Genomic DNA, 22,711 nt, shown 5'->3' with positions numbered 1-22,711 from the left:
TAAAATGGGGATAGCGGCAATCATCCCTTCACTGGGTGGTGGTGAGGGCAGGACGGGATCACGCCCGCGGAAGTGCTCTGCTCGCTGTCCCGAGCTGCAGGAAGGTGGGGATCTCCTCCCACGGAGGAGGATCCTGGCTGGACAGAGGGTGATGCCTTGGGGACCAGTTCTAGCTGTGTCTCCTCTCTCCACCCGGAGCCGGGCTGAGGGCTCTCCACTCTCCGCTCTCCACCCCTAGGTCTGGTTCAGTAACCGCCGCGCCCGCTGGCGTAAGCAGGCAGGAGCCAACCAGCTTGCAGCGTTCAACCACCTTCTGCCAGGGGGCTTCCCGCCCACCGGCATGCCCACGCTGCCCCCCTACCAGCTGCCGGACTCCACCTACCCCACCACCACCATTTCCCAAGGTGAGTGCGCAAGCCTACCTGGGTACCTCAACCACACCCTTTCATTCCCCCCCCCACTTCCCAGTCCTCCCTTCCTTAACCAAGAAGGAATCATAAGAGCTATTTTTTAAAGATTTTATTTATTTATATGAGAGAGAGAAAGAGCAAGAGCAGGGGGAGGGTCAGGGGAAGAAGCAGACTCCCCGATGAACGCAGAGCCCTATGTGGGGCTCAAAGCAGGGCTCGATGCAGGGCTCAATCTCAGGACCCTGAGATCATGACCTGAGCCCAAGTCAGACGCTCAGCCAACTGAGCCACCCAGGCGCCCCAGAGCTATGTTTTTAAGTGACCATTTGTCTATTTGCATATGGATAGGCGATTAAGACAAAAAAAAGGTTTTGCCATTGAACTTCTTTGTTCTGCCAACAGACCACAGAGCATCCAGGTGAGCATGCACAACATAGCCTCCCTGCACACCTTTAGAACAGAGCTTCTCAAATTGTAAAGTCATGTGCATCTCCTGCAGTCTTGTTAAAATGCCGAAGTGACATACAAGGCTACCCCCCTCCCTGGGCCTTCCCTCCATTCTGCCCTCCTCCCACACTCTCCCCCACCCAGCACACATGAGCAGTCCCACTACTTGACCTGTGACTCATGAAGTCCCCGTGGCTCCCTCTTAAAGGGCTGGCAGACTGGAGTTCTGGAGAGGCAGGAGACCCTCCCTATGATTCTTGATGAAAAATTGAGGACCATCCCATTCTCTGCAAGGGTGCATGGAGGAGCCCTGGCAAACAGAACAACAACCCCACAGCCAGGAACAGAAATGGCAGCTCAAATCCTGGCCCCACCACTCACTAGCTTTGTCACCTTGCACGAGTGCCCCGACCCTTCCAAGGCTCGGTTTCTTCATCTATAACGTGGGAATCGTATTCTTGCCTCATACCCTTAGCCAGTACTTGTAAAGGCACCTGGCAAGTGGTTGGTGCCCACAAAATGCCATTGGGACAGGCCTGGCTAGATTAACAGAGTCCCCAGCAAGGTCTGACTTTGAGTCCAGATGACATTTATCAAGCACCTACTGTGTGCCAAACACTGAGCCACATGGCTGGTTCACAGTTGCTTTGAGGTTACGTGGAACGTTATTTAGCTGTCAGTCAAGACTTGGCTAGTCCCTAGTGCCCTGCCCAGAAGCCAGCTTGTCCCATCCTGAGTAGTGAGAGTAGGTGGTCTCTCCTTCCACTGGATGGAGACTGGGAGGAGGGTCCTGGCTTGTTTTCCAAGCAGGTGCTTCTTTCCCTGCGCTGGGACGCCCACCATCTGGGCTGGGGCCACTTGCTCAGGCCCTCTTGTGGGTCTCTCCACAGATGGGGGCAGCACCGTGCATCGGCCCCAGCCTCTCCCGCCGTCCACCATGCACCAGGGGGGGCTGGCTGCGGCTGCCGCAGCCGCCGACACCAGCTCTGCCTACGGAGCCCGCCACAGTTTCTCCAGCTACTCGGACAGCTTCATGAACCCGGCGGCATCCTCCAACCACATGAACCCCGTCAGCAACGGCCTGTCTCCCCAGGTAGGTGGCCTCACTGGACCCGTGTCCAGGAAGCCACGGGCTCTTGGGTATCTTGAGAGAGTTACAGTGCCCAGTGGGGATGCTCCTTCCACTTTCACTGGTCAGTATTCTGGGATCCTTCGCCCTCGGTTTATGCTCTTCAAGCTGCCGGTCTGGGTGACCCAGCAGGCAGATATGGAGAAAGGGTTCTGTCCACCAGAAACACACAGAGACCGTATTAGAGATGTGCTCTGGGCCCGAAAGCGCCCCAGAGCTTATGAAACTGACCCCCCACCCACCTCATGGCTGTTCGGTCCATAAAAGTCGGGCATCTTCAGACAGCGTGTGGGGGGAAGCCTTGTACCATTTCCTATGGGATGCTGACTGTGGTTTGGGCTTTGTTCTAGAACCAGGAGTCCTTCCTGGATTCCATCCTGTGCTCCATCTCTTGCCTTTCCCCAGGAGTGACCTATGAGTGAGAGGCAGGACCACATCCGATTTGTAGCGAGAAACACGGCTGAGGTTCCAGACTGGGAACTCTGCTCCCATTGGGTCTTGGAGCTCATTCACTCACGTGCGATTGGTTGCTGGCAAAGTCCCTCGTTCCCTGCCCCTGCTGTTAGAAGGTGTGGGGCCACCCTAGATCAAGTCAGAAAGACAGTGCTGAGGCTGATGGCAGTGATTGGTGGGTCTGGGGAGCAGGTCGTGCTGATACTGGTCACCTTGAGGGTTCCTTTCTGTGGCTACAGCAGGCTCTCAGATATCCATGGAGGAAAGAATTAAATCCAAGCCTGGCTTCACCCTGCCTGCCACCTTCTGAGTGGCCTCTCTCATGTCTGTGGGAACACACATGGCGCAAGGTTTTCTGGACAGCTGTGGTTCAGGAGGAAATGTGGAGGCTTGCAGGGGCTTGAATCCCAGCTCCAGTGCTCAGGGCATTGGGAAGTTAGCATCTCTGAGCCTCAGTTTATCCCCCACTGAACTAAAGAGTGATGAAACCAGGTGTTGCTGATCTCCTAAGAAGGGTGTTCTAACTGGCCAAAGCCTTAGCACTGAGCATGGCACAAAATAGAGGCCAAAAATACATTAGTCCTCTTGCCAGCCGCCCTCCCTGCCGCCACCCACCATCACCAGGACGATACGATTAGTATGAGAAACCTGTTACTTGAAGAAAAAAGGGGGCCAAAGGGGAGGTCAGCCATATCCATCTCGCTTCCTGTTTTTGTCAGTAAAGCTTTATTGGCGCATAGCCATGCCCATTTATTTACGTATTTATGGCTGCTTCAGGGCTACAACACCAGAGCTGAGAAATTTCAAAACAGACCACATGGCCCACAGGGCAAATAATATTTGCCATCTGGCCCTTACAGAAAAACAGTTGCTAACCCCTGGTCCAAGACCTTCGCAAGAATGTTCATTTTCTGTGTGGTTTGGGTTCATCCCTGTTTGCCTCTGTTAATGAGTGTGGTTGACAGCTGAGTGCATTTTTGTGTCATCATTTATTTACGGGTAAGATCCCTTCTCCTCTCTCTGCCTTGATTTTTCCGACCCATGAAATGGGGACGACACTAGCATCTATCTCAGGGGGTTGTTGAGGAAGGTATGAGCTGATGCGCATAAAACACTTAGCCCAGGGCTGGGGCAGAGCTGAGCTCTGGGGAACTTGAGCAGCTCCATGCAGAGCTCTTAGTGGTGATGCACCAAGGCCTGTTGGGGCCCACGTTATGGGGCGGGGGTGATGCAGCCTGCAGACCAGAATGCTTACCCGCTGGAACCTAGTTGGCCTCTTTGGGGTTCAAGGCCTTGGCTTCGGTACTGAGGACAAACTGGCTGAGCTAACCTTCCAGAGAGTCGAGAGACAGGCAGAACAGGACCCCAGAGGTGGCCGGCTGACTGTGGCAGCAGAGCCCCGAGGTGACCACACCTGAAGATGTGGTCCAGGCCTGGCCTCACAGTACGAAACAGGTTAGAGGAGCGTCACTTGGAAATCTGAAGAGGGACGTTAAGATTACATGGGCCAGCCTTCTCACTTTGTGGGATGGGGGCCGGGGGACACCTTGGCTGGGCCAGAGCCAGGAGTCTAGGGCACCTGGCTCGCTGACTACTGTTCTTCGTAGCCCGCTGTCTCAGCGTGGGCTGAGGTTTCTCCCCAACATGACAGTTTTGTCACGGGGCAGAGGAGAGACAAGCCAGTAAGGGGACCTTGGCTTCCGGAGCGTGGCTCGGCCATGGGATAACCGGTGAGGATGCCCATGCACCGTGTGGGCCCAGAAACAAGCCTCAGGGAAGGAGGAGAGAGGAAAAAACAAAACAAAACAAAACAAAACAAAACAGCCATTACTGTAAGCAGCCAGTAGCCCAACCTTCTCCCCGCCTGAGCTGGATCCTCACCTCTCCTCCCAGAGACCCTTGCTTGGGAGGCTTCCTCCCTGCACTTCAGGCGGAGAGGCTATGAGGACATGATGGATTGGGCCAACTCGGGAGACTTGCCCAGAGGTTCCCACCAAAGGTGTGAAGACAGATGGAGGGTCTGACAGGGGCAGAGGGGACCAGGAGGTGAACAGCTGCCGGCAGGGAGAGGGGGCTGCGCACAGGGAGCACAGGAGGGCCGGCTGTGTGTGCTTCTGTCCGTGTGAACTGCCGGGCTTCAGCTTGGATCACTTCTGGAGGAAGGGGGCAGCAAGTGGGTGTTTCTGGGTCTGTACAAAAGTTCCTGGTATTTGTGAGTCCTGGGACGCCCCCTCCTCCCTCTGAGCAGGCCAACTGCACGTCTTGGGCACATCTCCGTGGTCTCGGGAGGGGTGGGGGGTGGCGCTCTCCACCAGGACGGATCCCCTCCCCTGGGTCCTGTCCCCCCAACAGCAGGGCGGTTGTCTGGAGCTCGCATGGGCTCAAGAGGGATGGGGTGGGCTCCGTCTGGGATGGGGCTTCCCCTCCCCCCAGACTGCAGGTCCCCACCACTGCCACCCAGATAGCCTTGGCCCTTGTTCTTACAAAAGCCCAAGGGGATTCTGTTCGGGGATGACATTGGGGCTCTGCTGAGCACCTGCTCATCACACTGGCCAGTTTGGTGCTGCCTGCAGTGGTGCCCCCTCCCGGGGCCAGACCCGGGTCCTTGTCTCAGACCCAGCCTGGGAAGTGGGGGCTGTCAAGCCTCAGAAATTCCACGGAGAGACTGCCCAGCAGAATCCCATGGAAAAGCCATTTATTCAGCTCTGCCCTGGACCCTGGCTCTCACAGAACAAATAGTTACGTAGTGCCTGCTATGTGCCAGGCACTGTTCTAGGCCCTGGGGAGAAATCAGTGAACGTAAGGGATGGAGACCCCCTGCCCTAGGGGAGCCAGCAGTTTAACGGGACAGACAGACAATACATAATAATTAACAGCAAGTTCACGGAATGTGTCTGATACCGCTTTGACAAGGACAGCTAAACTTTCGAGCCCCTGTGACTCGGACCCTGTTCTGAGTGTTTCCTATACCCTCACTACTTGGGGCGGCAAAGCCAGGATTCAGCCCTCCTCTCTGGAGCCTAGAATGGTAACTGCCCTCCTGCCTCAGAAATGGGCACACTTACCCTCTGTTTTGGAGATTGGCAGCAAGAAGAAATCCTCTCCCCCTTCAGCTCGGAGGAGGGGAAAGTTCATTCAACCCATGTCTTGGATGAGAAGACTGAGGCCAGGGCCTCAGGTCAGGGGCCACTGGGCAGAGTTGAGTCACATGGGCCGAAAAGCCTCTGAGAGGTTCAGACACCAATGAGGCTTGGTTCCCTCGTAGCCCCGCCCCTCAACCACCTGCCAAGCCCAGCTTTACAAGATCAGGGACTCAGCGCTCAGCACACGGACGTCCCCAGCTTTGTGCCTGGGGTCCTTCTGAAGAGGTACAAGGAAAACCAACACAGTTGACCCTTGAACAACATAGGGATTAGGGATGCCCCACGTCCCCACACCATTGAAAATCCACATGTAAGTTTTGACTCCCCCCAAACCTTTACTAATAACCTGCTCTTGCCCTGAAGCCTTACTGAGAATGTAAAGTGCATCAAGACCTATTTTGTAGGTTCTATTTCTTCTATACCGTGTTCTTACAAGAAAGTGAGCTAGAGATGTTACTAAGAAAAGTATAAGGAAGAGAAAATACATTTGCAGTGCTGTGCTGTATTTACTGAAATACAGCACCTAGGACAGCACCTGGCACATAGTAGGCACCCCAAAACTCTTCCTTATGTGAGAGCCGGGGTCCAGGGCAGAGTGTATTCAGTGCACCCACGCAGTTCAAGCCCATGTTGTTCAGGGGTCAGTGTACTGCCCATGAGACATCAGGAACTAGGATTCGCAGCCCCCCTAGGCTGAGGTCCTTGGAAACAACTCTTAGAAAACAACTCAGGACAACTTAGGGCAAGAGGAACCTTTTGTGGTGTGAACGTGAATGACAGCGAGCAATCTGATGCCTGCTACGGCAGGGCACGCTGGTAGGGGAGTGGGCAGGGATACAAAGGGGACACCTATGTATTGGTCCCTTAGGATACCTGCCCTTGGGAATTCCCCAGTCTGATGGGGGAGACACGGCGCCTGCCTTGAGGGGCTCCTGGTCTGAGAGAGGAAGGACTCCCCTCCCGTCCTCAGGAGCTCACAGTCAGAAGTGGAAAAAACTCTGTCCTCAGATGCCCTAGGGCGATGGTAGAAGCCAATGCTGTCCTGGAGAGCTCCCAGTTTGAGGGGACACAGGCTCAGAAAGTCATTCACGGCAGCTCACCATCCAGAGTCCCGAAGAAAGAACCAGGAGCGCAGTTCTGTCCTTTGGCTGAAGGCTACGGGCAGGGTGCCCTGTGCTGGGGGCTTCTTTGGGGTCCTTGTGGGTGTGTCCCCAGGGCGAGAGGACCCACCCTTGGCTTGAGCTTCCTTCTCCCCCTGTCTTTTTAGATGCAGATTCTGTCAGAGTTGGAAGTGGAAACTGAGGGCCAGACAGGGGGAAAAATTTGCTCCAAATCCTCGTCGGGTTAGCGGCAGGGCTGGGACCAGCCCCCAGAGCCCCAGACCCCCAGCCAAGGGCCCCTGCCACTGCTTCCCAGAAAGGGGGCATTTCTTTCTTGCCACCGCAGCTCATTTTGCTCCTTCATAAGGCCCCACATTCATCGTGTCCTTGCTTCTCTCTGGAGCTTAACGGGAAGGAACCTGTAAAAGGGATTTACATATTTACCATTTCCCCCACACTGAACTAATGAAACGCACCGTAAGTGTGTGGTTCATCACACGGCCGCGATCACCATGCAAGGTTTTTTGTCCTTTTGGGCTCGTTGATGTTCTTTTCTCCTTTCCCTCTTTTGCCCGGAATAATTACAGCGACAGCTAATGTGGAGTAGACGTTCCTGGAGGGCCGGCTCCGATGGAGCCAAATGTTGTAGCCACTTTCACTCACAGAGCCTTGGCCATATCCTGTGATCTCCAAATTACAGATGAGGAAACCGACTTGTCCAGGGTCATCCATCCATCCATCCATCCATCCATGTACCTACCGTGTGCCAGGCTCTGTGGTAGGTTCTGGAAAGTGGCAGGGCTGGGATTGGACCGGTCTGCGTCCAGAGTCCACTGTGCTTGCTGTTCTGTTGTATCTGCCGCCCCACGCCACCCCCCAAGGTTTGTCCTGCACCCCATCTGGTGAAGCTGAGGTTTGCACCCACGGGGCATAGTCAGGTTCAGAGTCCGAATCAACAAATGCTAAGCTTTCCCTTCCTCCGAAAACCCGCAGGAATAAAGCTCAAGGCTTTATTTTAATTTCTTCATGAAAGGGGTCTCCTGAATGGCTCACCATAGCAGATCCCCCTCCTGGCCTCCTTCGAGGGCCCCAGGGCAGCTAGTCCAGCCAGGGGAGATGCTCCATCAGCTGAATACCTACAGAGTGCCAGATCCCACGTAAGCGCTTTGGCTCTATGAAGTCATTCGAGCTCTGAGGAAACCCTCCGCCTGAGGAAACGGGCTCAGAGAGGTTCAGCAACTTCCTGAAGGCCACAGAGCAGCTGAGCGGCAGAGCCGGGACCCTGACACAGCTCTACCGAACCCACGCACCGCGCCTTGCGATGACCCTCAGCAGGATACTTCCGCTGGCTCTAGGGAACCGAGCTGTGCCCCTCATGCGGTGGGCCCTGGAAACTCCCCGTGCTTCTTTCTCCTCTCACTTCCTCCTTGTGTTTTTTTCTCTTTATTGGCGACACTGCGTTTATAATAAGCATTTAAAATGAGTCTTGCTGGACCAGGGATGAGGAAGGAGGAGGGAGTGGGAGATTTGTAGGCAGGAAGACGGGGAGGGGGATGGTGGGGTGTTAAATAGCCCAGAATTTTTTAAAAACTGATGCAAATCACTGGTAGGAGAGAAAATTATGTGCAATTACGTCCCGATATTGGAAGGTTTTGCCTAGCCCAGGCAACAAGATCTCATTAACAAGCAGAAAATAAGATTGAAATGGTGTGTAAAAGAGCTGAAAAATGAATTTGAATGCTGCGTTTGTCCACAATTACCCCCTCCTTCACACGTATTTTATTGCAATTTTTTTATTATTCTTAATCTCTCCATTCCTCAAAGCAGATTGGGGACATCCTGGCATTACCAGGGCATCGGGAGGAGGTGTGGAGGATTTCCTGCTCCCCTGAAAGGAGACCCTTCTCTCGCACATTTTCCAAGGTTGGGTTTTGGAGGGATCAGGATTCATTTCTCCGGCTTAGTGGGTTGTAGGAACACGGGGCTTTAACCCCAGCCCCCAGCCGAGTGAGCGCGCCTCTGTGCCCCGCCCAGCCCTTCTTCTCCTCCCTTCTGGGCGCCTCTTCTGCCTCCAGCTTCCTTCCCTGTGCCTTCTCAGGATCTCTTCCAGGCTTGCCCCCTCCCTGAGGGTCTCTCCCGCAAGTCCCCCGAGTAGGAGGAAGGGGGGTGGGCAAGAGAAACTGCAAGGCTCATTGCCAACAAGCAGCTCTGGGGTGGAGTTCTGGTTCAGCCATTTAGTGAGTTGCTGTGTGGCCTTGGAGTGGCTTGCTTAACCTCTCTGGGCTTCATTTTTCTCATCTGAGAACAGGAGTGATAATCTCTACCTCTCAGGTGGTGCTGAGGATGAAGGGAGAATTTGAGTAAAGTGCCTGGTACATAGTAGGTGCTTAATAAATTCGAATCCATTCTCCATCCGCCCACCACCCTCCCCGCATCTGTGCCTTGGCCTCCAACTCTGCCTTACTCCCTTCCATCTCTTTCCCCCTTCCCTTCCCTCCTCTCCCTCCTACCCTCCCTTCCGTTGGTTGGAAAATGCCTGAGTTGGTTTCTAGTCCAGGACAGTGTAGTATGTCCCCCTGACCCCAGTCCTGGGAAGAGAGGATGCTGGGTGTGGAAAGCACCCTTCTCTGCAGAAAACACGGGGAAAGCTTATCTCTGCTCTCCCGCCTCGGGTCCCTGGAAAGGATGAGCAAGGAAGGAGGGAGTGACTGGCTCAGGTTGGACGGATATGGCTCTGACCCTCAGTGGCTTTCCCCAGGATTAGGGAAGAGCTGAGTCACCCCGTCCAACCCATGTACCCATTTCTCACCGTGACCAATGGTGATGGGGTCAGGGGTCAGCTGGTGGGAAGGGCGACAGTCTATGGCCAGAGTTTCTTGGCCCTGAAGCCAGATGCCATTTGGCAGCATCTGCCCTCCCCAACCATACCCAGTGCTAGCCCAGCTTCAAGATACCCCTCTGCCACAAGCCACATCTGCCACCCTCTCATAAGAGCCCTGATGGGGGTGCCAGGTGGGGGTGGTGAGTCGTGTCCACTCAGCTCATCGGGTGACCCCACACCCCAAGTGCCCATTCCCCTTGACTCCTGCCAGGCCAGCCCTGGGACAGGGATGAGCCACAAGGCTCAGAGAATCGGCAGTGGGGCCCTGGGCATCCTCGAGCCCTGCCAGCCCCTAGAGGGACAGACCCTGCCAAGATCCTGCTCTCACATCCAGCTTTGCCTTTGTCCACAGTTAACCCTCCTCAGTGGGAAAAGCTGAGTTATTTCCCTCCCGGCAGCTCCTCGCCAAACAAAACCACCTGCTCACGTCAATCAGAGGCTCAGTTCCAGCCCACAGGGAGAGGCCCGGACAGAGCCTCATCTCCGGTGAAAACAGACCCCTGTTTATTTCTCTGCCTTTCTCACTCCTTTTTCCTGGGTGGAGGGGATAGGAGCGGGGGAGGCGAGCCTGGGATCAGGAACTTTCCAGACTGCGATTGAGGGAGGCAGGTTGTGCCTATGTGCAGGAACTGCCAGGAACTGGGGGGCCGGGTTTATTGCTTCTGCTTGAATTTAGAGTCTTTTTATCGTCGAGGGAGAAGTAGGAGGGTCACCCTGGCCCTTTCTCCTTCCTTAGAGGACCGGGTGGGATTCTGGAAAGATAGCATCTTAAGTCCACATCTCTGAGTCTGGACAAGAGATGTGGGTCGAGGGCTGCCCTCAGTCAGGGCTGCTCTGGGCCCCTCTTTTGCCCACCACCCAAACAGGTGCAGCAATCCGATCTTCGCACCTTGAGAAGCTATGGGTGCAGGCTTCCCACAGGCAGGATAAGGCCTGGCGTGAGCAAGTGGGGAAGGGGAGCCTGGATGGCAGGGACCACACTCTTCAGGGGGACCACAGGCGAGGCAGCAGCACCCGGTGGCTATTGATTCATTTTGGCACAGCACAGAACCCAGTGGCTGGCACATGGTAGGCCTCTAGCCACCAGTGGTGAGCCCCCGGGCCTCTGCAACTTGATCACACGCAGCCATGCTCTGTTCCCAAAAGGTTTTTGAGGCAGCTGATCGTTCAGTTTGTACTTGAATGTCATTACCTACAATTCCCTTCAAGTTCATTTCCCTGGCTCCTGTTATTAATGCAGCCTATAGGGAGGCTCAAAAAAGAAATGGACATGGCTGTTTCTCTCTAACCAAGTATATTTCAGGGGAGACAATATTTAGGGAAGGGGTAGGGGGCTGGTGCGGGCAGGACAGCAGCAAATCATAGGGCAACTACTAAACCAGTGTCTAGTGCAGATGCATCATGAGCAAGTGGAATGATCATACAGCCTGGGGTTCAGATACCAGCTTCTCTACTTACTTGCTGTGCGACCACAGGCAAGTTACACGAGCTCTCTGAGCCTCGGTTTCCTCAGCTGTAGGATGAGGCCGATACTACTCACCTTGCAAGATTATGAGCAATAATGAGACCTTGTTCATGGGAAACACCTAGTACCATGCGGGGCAAATAGTAAGAACTTACTAAGTGACAGTTTTCTCCTCTCTGCTTCTCCCTGCCCCGATTAGAAACTGAATGAGCGATGTCCATCCTCAAGCAGAGGGCCATTTCCTTTCTGGGACTGGAGGTCTGGCTTGGCCAATTTCCAATCAGAACTTCGGGAGATCTGAGCTCCCTGCTGGCTTTGCTTCTCACTCACTGTGTGACCTTGGTAGATGCCACCCCTCTGGGCCTCAGTTTCCCCATCTGTGCAATGAAAAAGATGGACCAGTTGCTAGTAAGGAACCTTCTTGCTCAGAGTCTGTGATTTCTGTGGGTTCTTTGTACGAGCACGTGAGCCACAGCCTGTAGATCCGTGGACAGGGGCTGGCTCTCCTCTGTGTCCCACATCTCTCCTCCTCACTTTCATGGGGACCCAGCCTGGGCCTTCCGGGCTTCCCAGCAGGCCGGGGCTTTAGCCTCCTAGAGCTGCCTGGTTTGGTGGGAAAGAATGCGGATAGCGGATTTGCCCTTCTTTCTGATTAGCATGGGGACTTGGAATGAGACAGTCCCAGCAGATAGAGGGGAAGAAAATGAGGGAGATTAGCAATTAATACAGCGGGCAGACGCACTGAGCAGCTCAAGGCCAGTCCCTGGGGTCCCCAGCAGGAGGGAGGCCACCAGGACGGCCAGCGACCGGACCTGGGAGGCCGGGCAGTACCCTAGCTAGGACAGGCAAGGGGACTGGGAAGGTCCCCAAGGGGTCACGCTCTCCCCTGCCCCGAGGACGTTGTGCCTGCCGGGACTCCTTCTGTGTCTCTCTGCTGAGACTCCTCCTCCACCACCCTGTCATCTTGAAACCACTCCCGCTTATTCCTTAAGACTTGGCCACCTTCCGGGACGCCTTTGCTCACCCCCTCCTGGTGGGTTAGTTGTGATTTGCCTGTGCATTTATCACATTTTATCGGTGTATTAAAAGTGCTTGTATTACTAGACAAATAATTGTATAAAAAGAACTGCTCTCTTTTCCGGGGCACTTACTGCAGGCCAGATGCTGTGCTAAGCCCCTCACATGGATCAGCTCATTTAATCTTTGCACCATCTCCTTTGGAAGGGGAGGGCTTCACAAATGGGGGGACAGAGGAACCAAGCAGTTTAAATCATTTACCTGAGATAAACCGCTAACAAGTGGCAGGCCCTGGACTTGAACCCAGCCTGCCTGGCCCCAGAGACCATGCTCTCACCTGGCACATGTCATGAGAATGGTCTGTTTCCCACTTGCCGGTGAGATTTTTGATCTCCACTATTCCCAGAGCCCCAAGAGGCAAGAGAGCAGGGGTGTCAAGACATGCGTTCTAGGGTCCCTGCGCCTGGTCCCAGTCTCTAACACTGTCACTTCCTACCTGCATGATTCCAAAGAGGTTCTGCTCTGCCTCAGTTTCCCCCACCATCAAGCAAGGCTAGCAGTAGTTCCCATCTCATAGAGTAGTCTGAGGAATGAGCCCGTTGTGATATGCAAAGCGTGTTGGCATCTGGCACACTTCAGGGTAGCTATTTGCAGATGGGGGCTCCAAGGCCACACAATGAGTTGGGGCAGGGCCAGGCCCCAGACCTCCTGTTGCAGAATTAATGTTCCCCTGGTGCCCTGGAGTTCCCCTGTTCCTTCCTGCTTCCTTGTCTAGGCATCTGCCCTGCCCCAACCTCAGCCCCAGGGCTCCCCTCTCTGCGGACCCTTCCCACAGCCCCTCCTCTCTCCTGGCCCTCTCCCCAGCTGTGAACTTTTCTCCAACACCTTTGGGAGTGGGGACAGGTGTTCTGAGCCACCCCTAGGAGTTAGGCTGCAGGATAATGGCTGATGGGGAGGAAACTGGCAGAGGACGTTCCCCCCGCCTGGGGCTCCTGGGAGCATCTGAGATCTCCACCAGTGTCCCCTAAGGCACTGCTGGTGACCTTTGGAAGGTCAGGCCTGAGTGCCACCGCCCCTCCTGTATGGCCTTGGCCAGTCACTTCCACTCAGCACCTGTTCCCCTGTGAGTGATGAAGGCCAGCACTTTCTTTAGAGGGAGGACAGACTCCCTGGCGCCAGCCCAGCCAGACATGTCCCCCACTTTCCTTCTCCAGCCAGTCTTGCCTCCATGTCCCATGGTTCAGCCCAGAATTTTCTCTTGGTGCCACCTGATGGGAAATGAACCTGGGGTTTCTTCTGGGCACTTCCCTCTGCTTCCCATTTCTCTGCTGACCGCACTCCTCTTTCCAGCACCCCAGTGCTCCCCACCCCTTGTCCCTCACCCCACTTGCACCCAGGCGGCTCTCAGACCCCTTTCCTTCCTTCTCCCATCTCTCCGCAAATCCAGTCCTGCTTCCCATTCTCTTTCTCCTAATCTCTTATTCTTCTCCACTCCTTCTCTCATTTCCCTATGTCTCCAGCCCCCGCCCCTCCCACCCCCCATTTCTCCTTTCCCAATCTGCCCGCTCTGAGACCTCACGCGCTCACGACCCTGGATGGGGAAGCGGGTTGGGGGAGAGAGGCTCCGGGCAGGGGCTGGGCGCAGTTCCGGGCCGGGGGAGGCGGGGCTGGGTCCGGGCCGTGGGGGGACAGAGGGGCGCGGGATCGGCCGGATCCGCGCGCCCACCCCTCCCCTCCCCGCGCTCCGCCGCCGCCGCCGCCGCCGCCGCCGCCGCGCCTTTGATCCATGGCCTGAGGCCGCCTGACAGTGGAAAATGCGGGGAGACAAAACCACTCAGTCAAAGTGATTCCCAACAACTGTCTCCCCGAGATAAGGACGAGCTCGGGCTCGGTGGCCTGCTTAATTCCTGCTGCCCGGGCCCGGGACTGGGGAGCAGCGCGAGCCCGGCCGCCCCCGGAACGCGCGCCGCCTGGCCCGGCCGTCCACCCAGGAGCGCGCGGTGGCCCAGGGGCCGGGCGGCGACGGTGGGCGAGCCAGCGGCCGGCGCTCCGGAGACTCGCTTCCTCGGCGGGGCCAGGGCTCCTCCCCCACTCCCCATGCATTCATTCTGCCCCCTTGCACCAATGCACTTGGCCCTCCCTCGCCTAGAACATGCTCGCCCTCCCTCTCTTCACTTACCCAAGACCCATTCATCTCTCTGGTCTCAGCCCAGAGGCCACTTCCTGCAGGAAGCCTTCCCGACCCTCCAGTCTGGGCGGCCACACCCCCTCCCAGGGTAGCAGTTTTGGCTCTGAATTCTAACTTTCTGGATACTGCTCTCTGCCCCTAAAGCCAGGACCAGGTTCTGCTGGTGGCCCATGTCTCCACCACAAAACCTAGCACACAATAGGGATCCAATAAACAGCTGTGGGCATGGATGGACACCCTGAGCGTTCGTTCTTTGCCCAACTCCATGGCCCCTGCATTGGACGACCTCCCTTCCGGTTGGTTCTGCAAGAGACAAGGAAGCAAACCAGGAGCCAAAAGCCTCCAGAGAAAAGGGGATGCCCCAGACAAGGAGAGGATGGGGGTAGAGGGATATCTGTGACCGCCCCCAGAGTCCCCTTACAAGGGACACCCCTTCCTCAGGTCTGACCTGACTGGGCTGGACAGGGATGACCTGGAGGGGTCCAGCTGTGCTTCCAACCAGCTCCCTTGGCAGGCTGCGGTCTGACTTGGAGGTTCGGGAGGTCAGATTTTGTAAAGTAAGCCAAAAGGGAACCTGCATCATTCTACCAGAAACCTCCACAGAGCTGTCTTTTGGGGGCAGAGAGAGCCAGCGCGCGTTCCCATTGGTGGCAGGGGGTGGAGGTCATGGGGCAGGGGTAGAATTCAGCTCAGGGCGTCCGCATCCAAGCCGGCATGGAAGGGTTGGCCTTGTAAAGCACTGAGCGTCCCGATTCGGTGGGGGGGAGGGGGCAGCAGCAGAATCTGGTGTCGGGGATTCAGTAGAGACTGTGGTTCCTAAGCCTGTGCATCAGAATGATCTGGAATGCCTGTTAAAAATCTAAATCCCAGACTCCACCCTGATTGGCTGATGCCATAGGTCTGCATGGGAACCAGGAGAATCTATATTTTAAAAGAAGACACCAACTGAGGCAGCCTGGATTATCAAAGCACTGGATTAGCAACCTTTCACCTTGTCAGCCTCCCAGGAGCACCTTGACCTCCCCTTTCTTTAGGAAATGACCTCAGAGTAGGGTCTGTTTGAACTGAACGGAGATCTCTTCTTCAGCAATGTCCAAGGCCGAAGGCATCCCAGAAATAGTTAACCCAGTGCTTCCTCTTACTAAGAAAGATAACCACAATGGCCCTGCACGCTTTTCACTGCCTAGAAGGACTCAGGGATTCTTTTCCGAGGGCACGAGTGGGCGTGGCCATGGCTGGAAGGACAGCCTTTACCTTCAGCTGTGCCTCTGCTCCAAGTGCCATGGGCAATCCCCACTTTGACGCAAAGCCCTGGGAAATCTGGAGCATGGAGCAGAGCCGGGTGGGATGTGTGAGGAAGACACACCCCTGGCCAGCTCCTGTTCCTCCATCCTGCTGGTCTCTTGGGGACCCGCAGAGAGTATGAGGGCTCAGCATGCATCCCTCTCTCCAGACAGTGGGTCTGACCTTTGGGGTCGGAAGATGAAGGTCCTGCGAGGGCCCCTGCCAAGCATCTTATACAAAAGGGCACATCCAGGCTGAAATTGAGACGTGATGCCCAGGGCCGAAGTCCCTGAGCCTCCCGCAGGGCCTGCCTTCCCTTCCCCACCACAGATAATGCCCCCACTACCCTGCTCCCCTAACTCCCCAGGCCCCCTGGGTGCTGACCTCAACCCCAGCTGATACCATGCTCCCTCTCTAGGGAGGAAGCAGCTGTCCCAACTGCGGTCCCGCCCTGCTTTGGCCCCCGAAGGGGCAGGAGCAGGGTGGCTCTTTCAGCACCGATATTGTCCGTAATAATGGCAATGTCATCATCAATTTGTTTAGAGCATGGGGGTCCATGAGGCACTTTTGCGCCGTTCTGTGATTTGATCTTCGCTGAGTCCTGAGGCTCTGGAATCGTCATGCCGGTTTTGCAGACTCAGAGAGGCAAAGCTCAAGATCAGCAGCAAGGGATAATGTCGGCATCCAAAACCCAGGTCTGCCGGATGGCAGAGATGAAACTCTCCTCCAGGCTGGGCTGCCAGCACAGGCAGAGGCTGGACTAGACCCTGGCTGCTCTGGGTCTGGTCTGGACTTCAAGGTTCCAGGGGATTCACGTGTGCAGGAAAGTTTGAGAAGCACTAGCTCAAGTGCCCTCCCCAACCGCCCAGCTCTCACAATCCCTGTGAGCTCCCTGCAGTGACTCAGTGAACCACCCTGGACAGCAGAGGGAGGAGAACAGGAGGGGCCTGGGAGGGAAGGCCCAGAGGAGAAGCAGGGGAGCAGGGGAGGTGGGCTGAGGGTTCCCCTGGCCCGGCAGTCCTGTGCTATGGCGACAGCCAGCTGGACCAGGGTGTGAGCCTGGCACCCCGGGCGTAGTGGGCTCAGGTTTGGTGCAAGGAGCTCCAGGTTGATTGGGGAGGTACCTCCTGCTGGAGGTATGCAGGAGTGATGGGCAGAGAGGCAGGGAGGTGCCCGTGACCGACTGACAGACCCATAGAGAGAAACGGTCTAAGATGCTGGTGTAGAGAACATCAGGGAAAGGGACCGGCTGGGGCACGGGGAGAGAGGGAGAGAGGTAGGGGGAGATAGAGTCTGGAGAAGCACATGAAGGGATAGAAACAGGAAGAGAGAGACACCCAGAGACTGTGAGAGACAGAAACGGGAGGAGAGAGAAGGAAAGAAGGAGAGACAGAGCAACTCGGAGAGGGGTACGCAGGCAGGGGCAGGGACAGGGGCAGGAAGACAGAGCAAACAAGGGAGGCCAGCGAGCAAGGCGTGATGAGGACTCAGGGACACAGCTGGAGGGACACAAACTTACAGAAGTGGGGTGGGGACAGGGATCTGAGACAGGAGGGGGCCCCCAAAGCTGGAGGGGGCGCACGGAGAGAGGGCTTGAGAGAGACACAGCGGACTCTGCAGCATGGACCCCAGCCCCACCACCTCCCAGCTGTGTCCCCTTGGCTCCCTCCGGCAGGAAGGCAACAGCAGAAAGGTGCCTTCATCCCCCCGAGTCCTGCTGCTCTGTTCTCCCTCCTCCCACCGACAGGCCAGGTATCCATGGCAGGGCCTTTTCCCAAACAAAGGGGGCTGCCCGGGCCTGAACCCCAGATGCCCTGCACCCAGCCCTGGCCTTCTGGGGGTGGTGGTGGTTGGTCTCAGAGCCCCGGGAGCCTGGGGTGAGAAGTCCTGCCCTTCTGATGAGTGTTTCCCTTTAGTTCCAGATACTCCTCCCCCCACAGATGCTCCCTGTGATTAATGTCCCTGCCCCCTAGGTCTGAGACCAGCCCCTCCTCCCCAAGCCAGGCTGGTGGCTATGTGGGCAGCACAGGGACTGAGCTTTCCAGAATCCTGTTCCTGGTTCCTCCCTCTTCCTGGACCTTCTCCAGCCACCAAGAGCAGAGAAAAGACCCCTCCTCAAAGCCACCCTCAGATGGGCCGGTTGACTCTGGCCGAGTTTTTATTCAAGTCTCCGTTTTCCCATCTGTGTGATGGCATTAATAACCCTGCTGCTGTGGTCAGGAGGAGGTGGTGTCTGCAAAGGGCCTGGAGCCCCTTGGGGCAAAGCCGGGAGACCTCTGGGCTCCGCGAGAAGGCCCCCACAGCCCTGGCGCCAGAGTCACTGATGGTGCACGTGGGGCACAGAATAACATTGGCTCTGACAGAGGTACAGGGAGGTGAACTTGGCATCATCAGATTGTGGGGGAGCGGGCATACAGGCTCCAGCAACTTGAAGGCTCTGTGCAGTGGCAGGGACGGCATCATGAATCACGGGGGTATGGCCAGGTAATTGGGGGACTGCCGTCAGGGTTGGGGACCCTGGTTGGAGATGGCGGCTGAGTTTGAATTGGCCAGAGGTGAACGGGAGAGCTTTTGATAATAATTCTCCAGCTGGGGGCAGTGGCTACCAGCTGTATGATCTTGAGCAAGTGACTTGACCTCTCTGTGCCTCAGCTTCCTGATCTATAAAACATGGGTGGCCGGGGTACCGATTTCCCAGGGTTGGAGTGAGGAGCAAAGGAGTTAGCACAGGCAAGGCTTGGAGCGAAAGCCGTGGAGAACTACTAGCCAGGATGCCGAGCGGCTATATCTGGAGGTGTGCTGGGCACAGGGTCACGGAGTTGGGCTGTAAAGGGAGCTGGGGCCCCGGGCTGGCATGGGGTGGAGCTGGGACTCCATTCCAGCTCCTTTCGCCACCTCGCCCAGCCCCCTTCCCTAATAACCCGTGGCATCGCCTTCGCAGCCTGCAGTACCCGTGAGAGGGCTGCTATCTCTTCCCGCATCTCTCCGGGGCCCGGGGACCAAAGGGAGACAACATCTCTCCGCAGCCGTCCCCAGCCTCTTGTTTGTTTGGTGCGTCGGAGCCGTGGGCACATTTTTGCTAATTTTGTGACTGCCTTTATCAAATGGGGATTCACGGGCGCTTTATCCTCGATAAGTGGATTAGTCGGTGAACTAAATAAGACGGTGTGGGACGCGGGGGCTGCTCTGGAGAAGATATTTGTTTCGTGAAGAATGGAGCCTGCGTTCCCTGCCCTGTGCAGGCAAAGCAGGCCGGGCAGCGAAGTAGCTGGAGGGCCCTCTGCACTCCTCCTCCTGGGGCACGGAGCCCAGACTGGGAACTCTCTATGAGGCGGACAGGAAGTGGGAGGGAGGCTGGGCCCCTGGAGGACAGGCCCCTGGGTCCCTCTGGGGAGGGGGTGGGGATGGAACCTTGGATTAAACCCAGCCACTGCAGTACACCTGGGCTCGTCTGAAGAGTATCAGGTGCCTGATACTCCTCCCTACCTCCCACCTCCCTACACCTTTCCCTTCCTTCCTCCCCTGTCCCCCTGGCCCTTCCACTTCCATTTTGTTTCTTTTCCTGGTCCCTCAAACACCTCCGGAGGCCTTTCGCTAAGTACTGTGAATCCAGACGTGGGTAAGACATGGTCCTTGCTTTTGCAGGCAGAAGCCCAGAAGCAAACCAGTATGATAGCAAGAGGCGACTTCGGTTGCACACCCGGGGCCTCTCAGCTTCTCTCCAAAGTACCCCTGCTGTTGGTTGAGTGTGTACTCTTGGGGCCGTGGGGACACAGACCTGTGACACAGACGTGCAGGCACCTTACGGCGTCTTTGCCATTGCGCCGCCATAGTTGTTGGTCCTAATAAGGTAATAAAGTAGCATCGTGTCAGGTTGACTCACCAGGAAGTCACGCCACGTTCAGCTGGTGACGTCGCATGGCGCGTGACGTTGCTCAGCGGCATGGGTGTCGGGCCCGGCCGGGGAGTTGGAGATGACGGGGCCGTGTGGGGTCTGGATGACTGAGAGCCTGATAGGATCACAGAAGCAGAGGGTGCAGAAGCAGGACCTGGGCCAGGGCAGCAGTGTGGAGGTCAAGGCCAGGAGGCGGCCTGCAGGGTGCCCGGATAGGGGCGATAGGGGTTGGGACAGAGATGTGGATTTCAGAGGTGAGTGTCTCTAAAAGACCCCCAGGTGGAATAATACGCTTGCGGAGAGAGGTGAGGAAGAGACTGGGAGGATGCATGTTCCAGCCGCTCTCCCACAGCTGGATGGGAACGGGAGGGGGTGGGGATCCAGATGTTTTCTTTTTCCCTCCCATTTTCAGTCCGAGCGGCCAGGAGCCCGAGCGCTCTGTGTTCTGTGCTGCAGCAAGACTCTGGCTGTGGGCGAGGGGGCGCGCAGAGACTCTAAGAAGGAAAGAAAAGGCTGAAGCAGAGCATCCGTGTCCCCAGCTGGTCCTTAGCAGCGTCTGTCCTCCCCAAGCTGCCTCCAGCTGAGTGTGATTTTGCTATTTATTTACATGTAATTATTGCTATGAGGTGCAGATATTAACGCTGTCAAGAGCAATTTGCTCTGACATTTTTCACTCGCTCAGTGCCCCCGCCACTCTCGATGGAGCCCAGGGCTCTCCCTGCTCGGGCCGCTGAGCGCTCGGTGGCCCGGCCGGGAACCACCCAGCCGGCAAGGAGGAGCGTCAGCGAGCTCACCGGGCTCCTCTGCAAACTCATTAAGCTTTGAAATTGAATTTGGTCCAGGAGAGGGCTGGCTGGGCCCTGCTCCACCCGGCCAAGGCTGGCTCCAGGCCTCCCTGCCCCGCCTTCCTCGGAGAACACTGGGCAGGGGCTGGCGGCTGAGGTTGGCAGAGGGCGGCTGGTGAAGACAGTGGAGGGTCGTTGTCAGAGAGGAGGGTGTGCACACAGCCCCGAGACAGCCACGGCGCAAGGGGAAGGGACATGGCAGCGGGAACCCTCTCAGTTCTGTTCCCTCCCTGGTCATCCTCCAGGAAAACCAGGCAGCTCTGACTCTGGAGGACATCACTGTGATTGATAGCTGTAGGCACCTAACAAAGAGGCTTTCCTATGGAGTCCGCCAAGCATCTTAGCCAGCCTGCAGGGGATGGCACCGTGGGGGTAGGAAGGGGGCTGGGCCGGCCCTGCAGTGGGTCCCTTAGGTAGATGCTAGAGGGAGAATCATCTTCAGAATTATACCTCCTGAGCTCAGATCCCAGCCCCATCACTTATTCATTGTGTAGCCTGGGGCTTCCCCGAGCCTCAGTTTCCTGACCTGTAACACGGAACAGCCAATACCCATATTTCCTGGAACCTAAGACAGTCTGATGCTGGCCCATCCTTGATCTTCTCGGAAGGTGTCGAGAGGAGCTTCACACCCAGCCCCGTTGTCACTGCTGCCTAACACGGATGCTACCTGGCTGCTAGGACAGCCCCAGCAAGGCGTTCCGGGTGGTAAAATGCATTCCAATTTCAGCAAAATGAAAACACCCATCCTCCTGACTGCAGGTGTAAGGGGTGAATCGCAGTGCTGCCTGCCCATAGTAGGTGCTTGGCACACAGTAGGTGCTTAATAATGGAAGCTGACGATCAGTTTTCCTTCTGAGCCTCTCCATACCCAGGGGCAGGGGGGCGGGGAGGGCATTTGTTCATTCTGCTCAAGGGACTTGGCTCCTGGGAGAGGGGGAGCGGGCCCTGAGCTATCATGGCTGGGAGTCCTTAACGCATTGTGATATGTGCCAGCTTGTTTGCCCAGGTACTAACGAGGCCTCCCTGTCACCACTCACTCCCTGCCACGGCCAATCTGCGTCCTCGTCTCTGGCAATTACCAAGGGGGAGCACCCCCCACGCCAGGGGGGCGAGATCCTGGGCCTTCCCCACCTCCTCCTTTCCCAACCTGTGCCCGGAGTCCAGGAGGCCCCCCCCCCACGGCCCCCGTCTCAGCCCTCCCACCCCCCCTCCCCTCAGCTCAGCCAATTAGGCCCCTGACACCTGGAGCCACTGACAAACTGTTTCTGTCACTTGCTCTCTGTCTTTCATTAGGGCCGCGGAGGAGGGGGAGCAGGAGGGGAGGGGGAGGAGATGGAATCTTTCATGCTTAGTAAGGCCAGATACATTAATTACAAAACGGCCATTTGCCGCGTGAAAGTGTGCTAATTAAATTTATGCAATCATTATCTTTAAATAGTCATATCTTTCCCAGCGATCGGCCCCTTCCTTCTGCAGCCCCGCCACTGCCGCCGCCGCCGCTCACAGCAGTCGCTCTAATCCCCCTCCACCATTATCGTGCCATCAGAGATGGTCCCCAAATCCCACCGTACCCCACTAGCTCCAGCCCCTGCCAGGAGCCAGGAGTCCTTGGACTCATCCTGGCATGGACACCTGACCCAGGCACCACCCAGGGAGTGGACGCCAAAGCCAGCCCCCCTCCAGTGCTTCCAGATATTTCCAGATTTTGGAGATTGACATCTCATAGAGCAAACATTGGAAATGTGTGTGTGTGTGTGTGTGTGTCTGTGTGTGTGTGTGTGTGTGTGTGAGAGAGAGAGAGAGAGAGAGAGAGAGAGAAAGAGAAAGTCTTTAACTTCTTAGACAATGAGTGGGAGTCATTCTGTCCATCCCCCCCCCTTCTAGTCTTTAGCTAAGCCTCAAGGACCCCCAGGGTGGGGAGGAGGCTCTGAAATCCATGGAGTTGAGGGACCATCTGAATGTGCCACAAGACCCCTCCATTTTTTCTTTTCATTCATGCAAGTCTATGCCAGGCCCTGCGCTGGGGATGACAGATAAATTCATTCATTCATTCATTCACTCACTCAACCAGTATCAGTTGGACACCTGCTATGTGCCAGGCACTGGGAATAGGATAGACCTCCTGGGTCAGGGTCAGGATCAGGGTCAATGGGTAGGGCCACAGTAAGGCTGATAGCATCCTCTGGGTGAGGCCCAAGCCCAAGACTTCCCACTGTTTTCCAGCTTAGCCTTCCTGCATCTTCCTCCACACTCTGGGAGTTCTTAACAGAGCCTAGGCTGAAGCCTTTCTCTGCAGAGATTCCCCTCCCTGCCTCCCTCTGCAATCAAACAGAGCCTGCCTGTCTCCTGAGTCTTTTCGGGTCAGCTATGTTGGACTCTTACATGGAAGGGAGAGTTAACCCAAAGGAGTTTGGGGCTAGGGAGCAATATTCCCACATGTGATACTCCCACGTG

General features: G+C 56.3%; 1 protein-coding gene across 3 annotated transcripts in view; it reads left to right on the top strand.

The window, feature by feature from the left end:
* The window catches only part of PAX7 (paired box 7), a 94,264-nt gene that overhangs the window by 56,258 nt on the left and 15,295 nt on the right, over positions 1 to 22,711 (top strand). For all 3 annotated transcript variants that reach the window (XM_028108587.2, XM_028108586.2, XM_088023044.1), the window contains exons 6-7: positions 239 to 404; positions 1,748 to 1,950. In XM_028108587.2, coding sequence (XP_027964388.1) covers positions 239 to 404; positions 1,748 to 1,950 — 369 coding nt within the window. The remainder of the gene's footprint in view (positions 1 to 238; positions 405 to 1,747; positions 1,951 to 22,711) is intronic.

The sequence above is a fragment of the Eumetopias jubatus genome, unplaced genomic scaffold (assembly GCF_037043125.1).
Source record: "Eumetopias jubatus isolate StellerSeaLion01/CBP00866 unplaced genomic scaffold, mEumJub1_p1.0 scaffold_4, whole genome shotgun sequence".
NCBI lineage: Eukaryota > Metazoa > Chordata > Mammalia > Carnivora > Otariidae > Eumetopias > Eumetopias jubatus.
The sequence above is the reverse complement of the archived record's forward strand: the minus strand, read 5'-3'. Positions and strand labels throughout refer to the sequence as shown.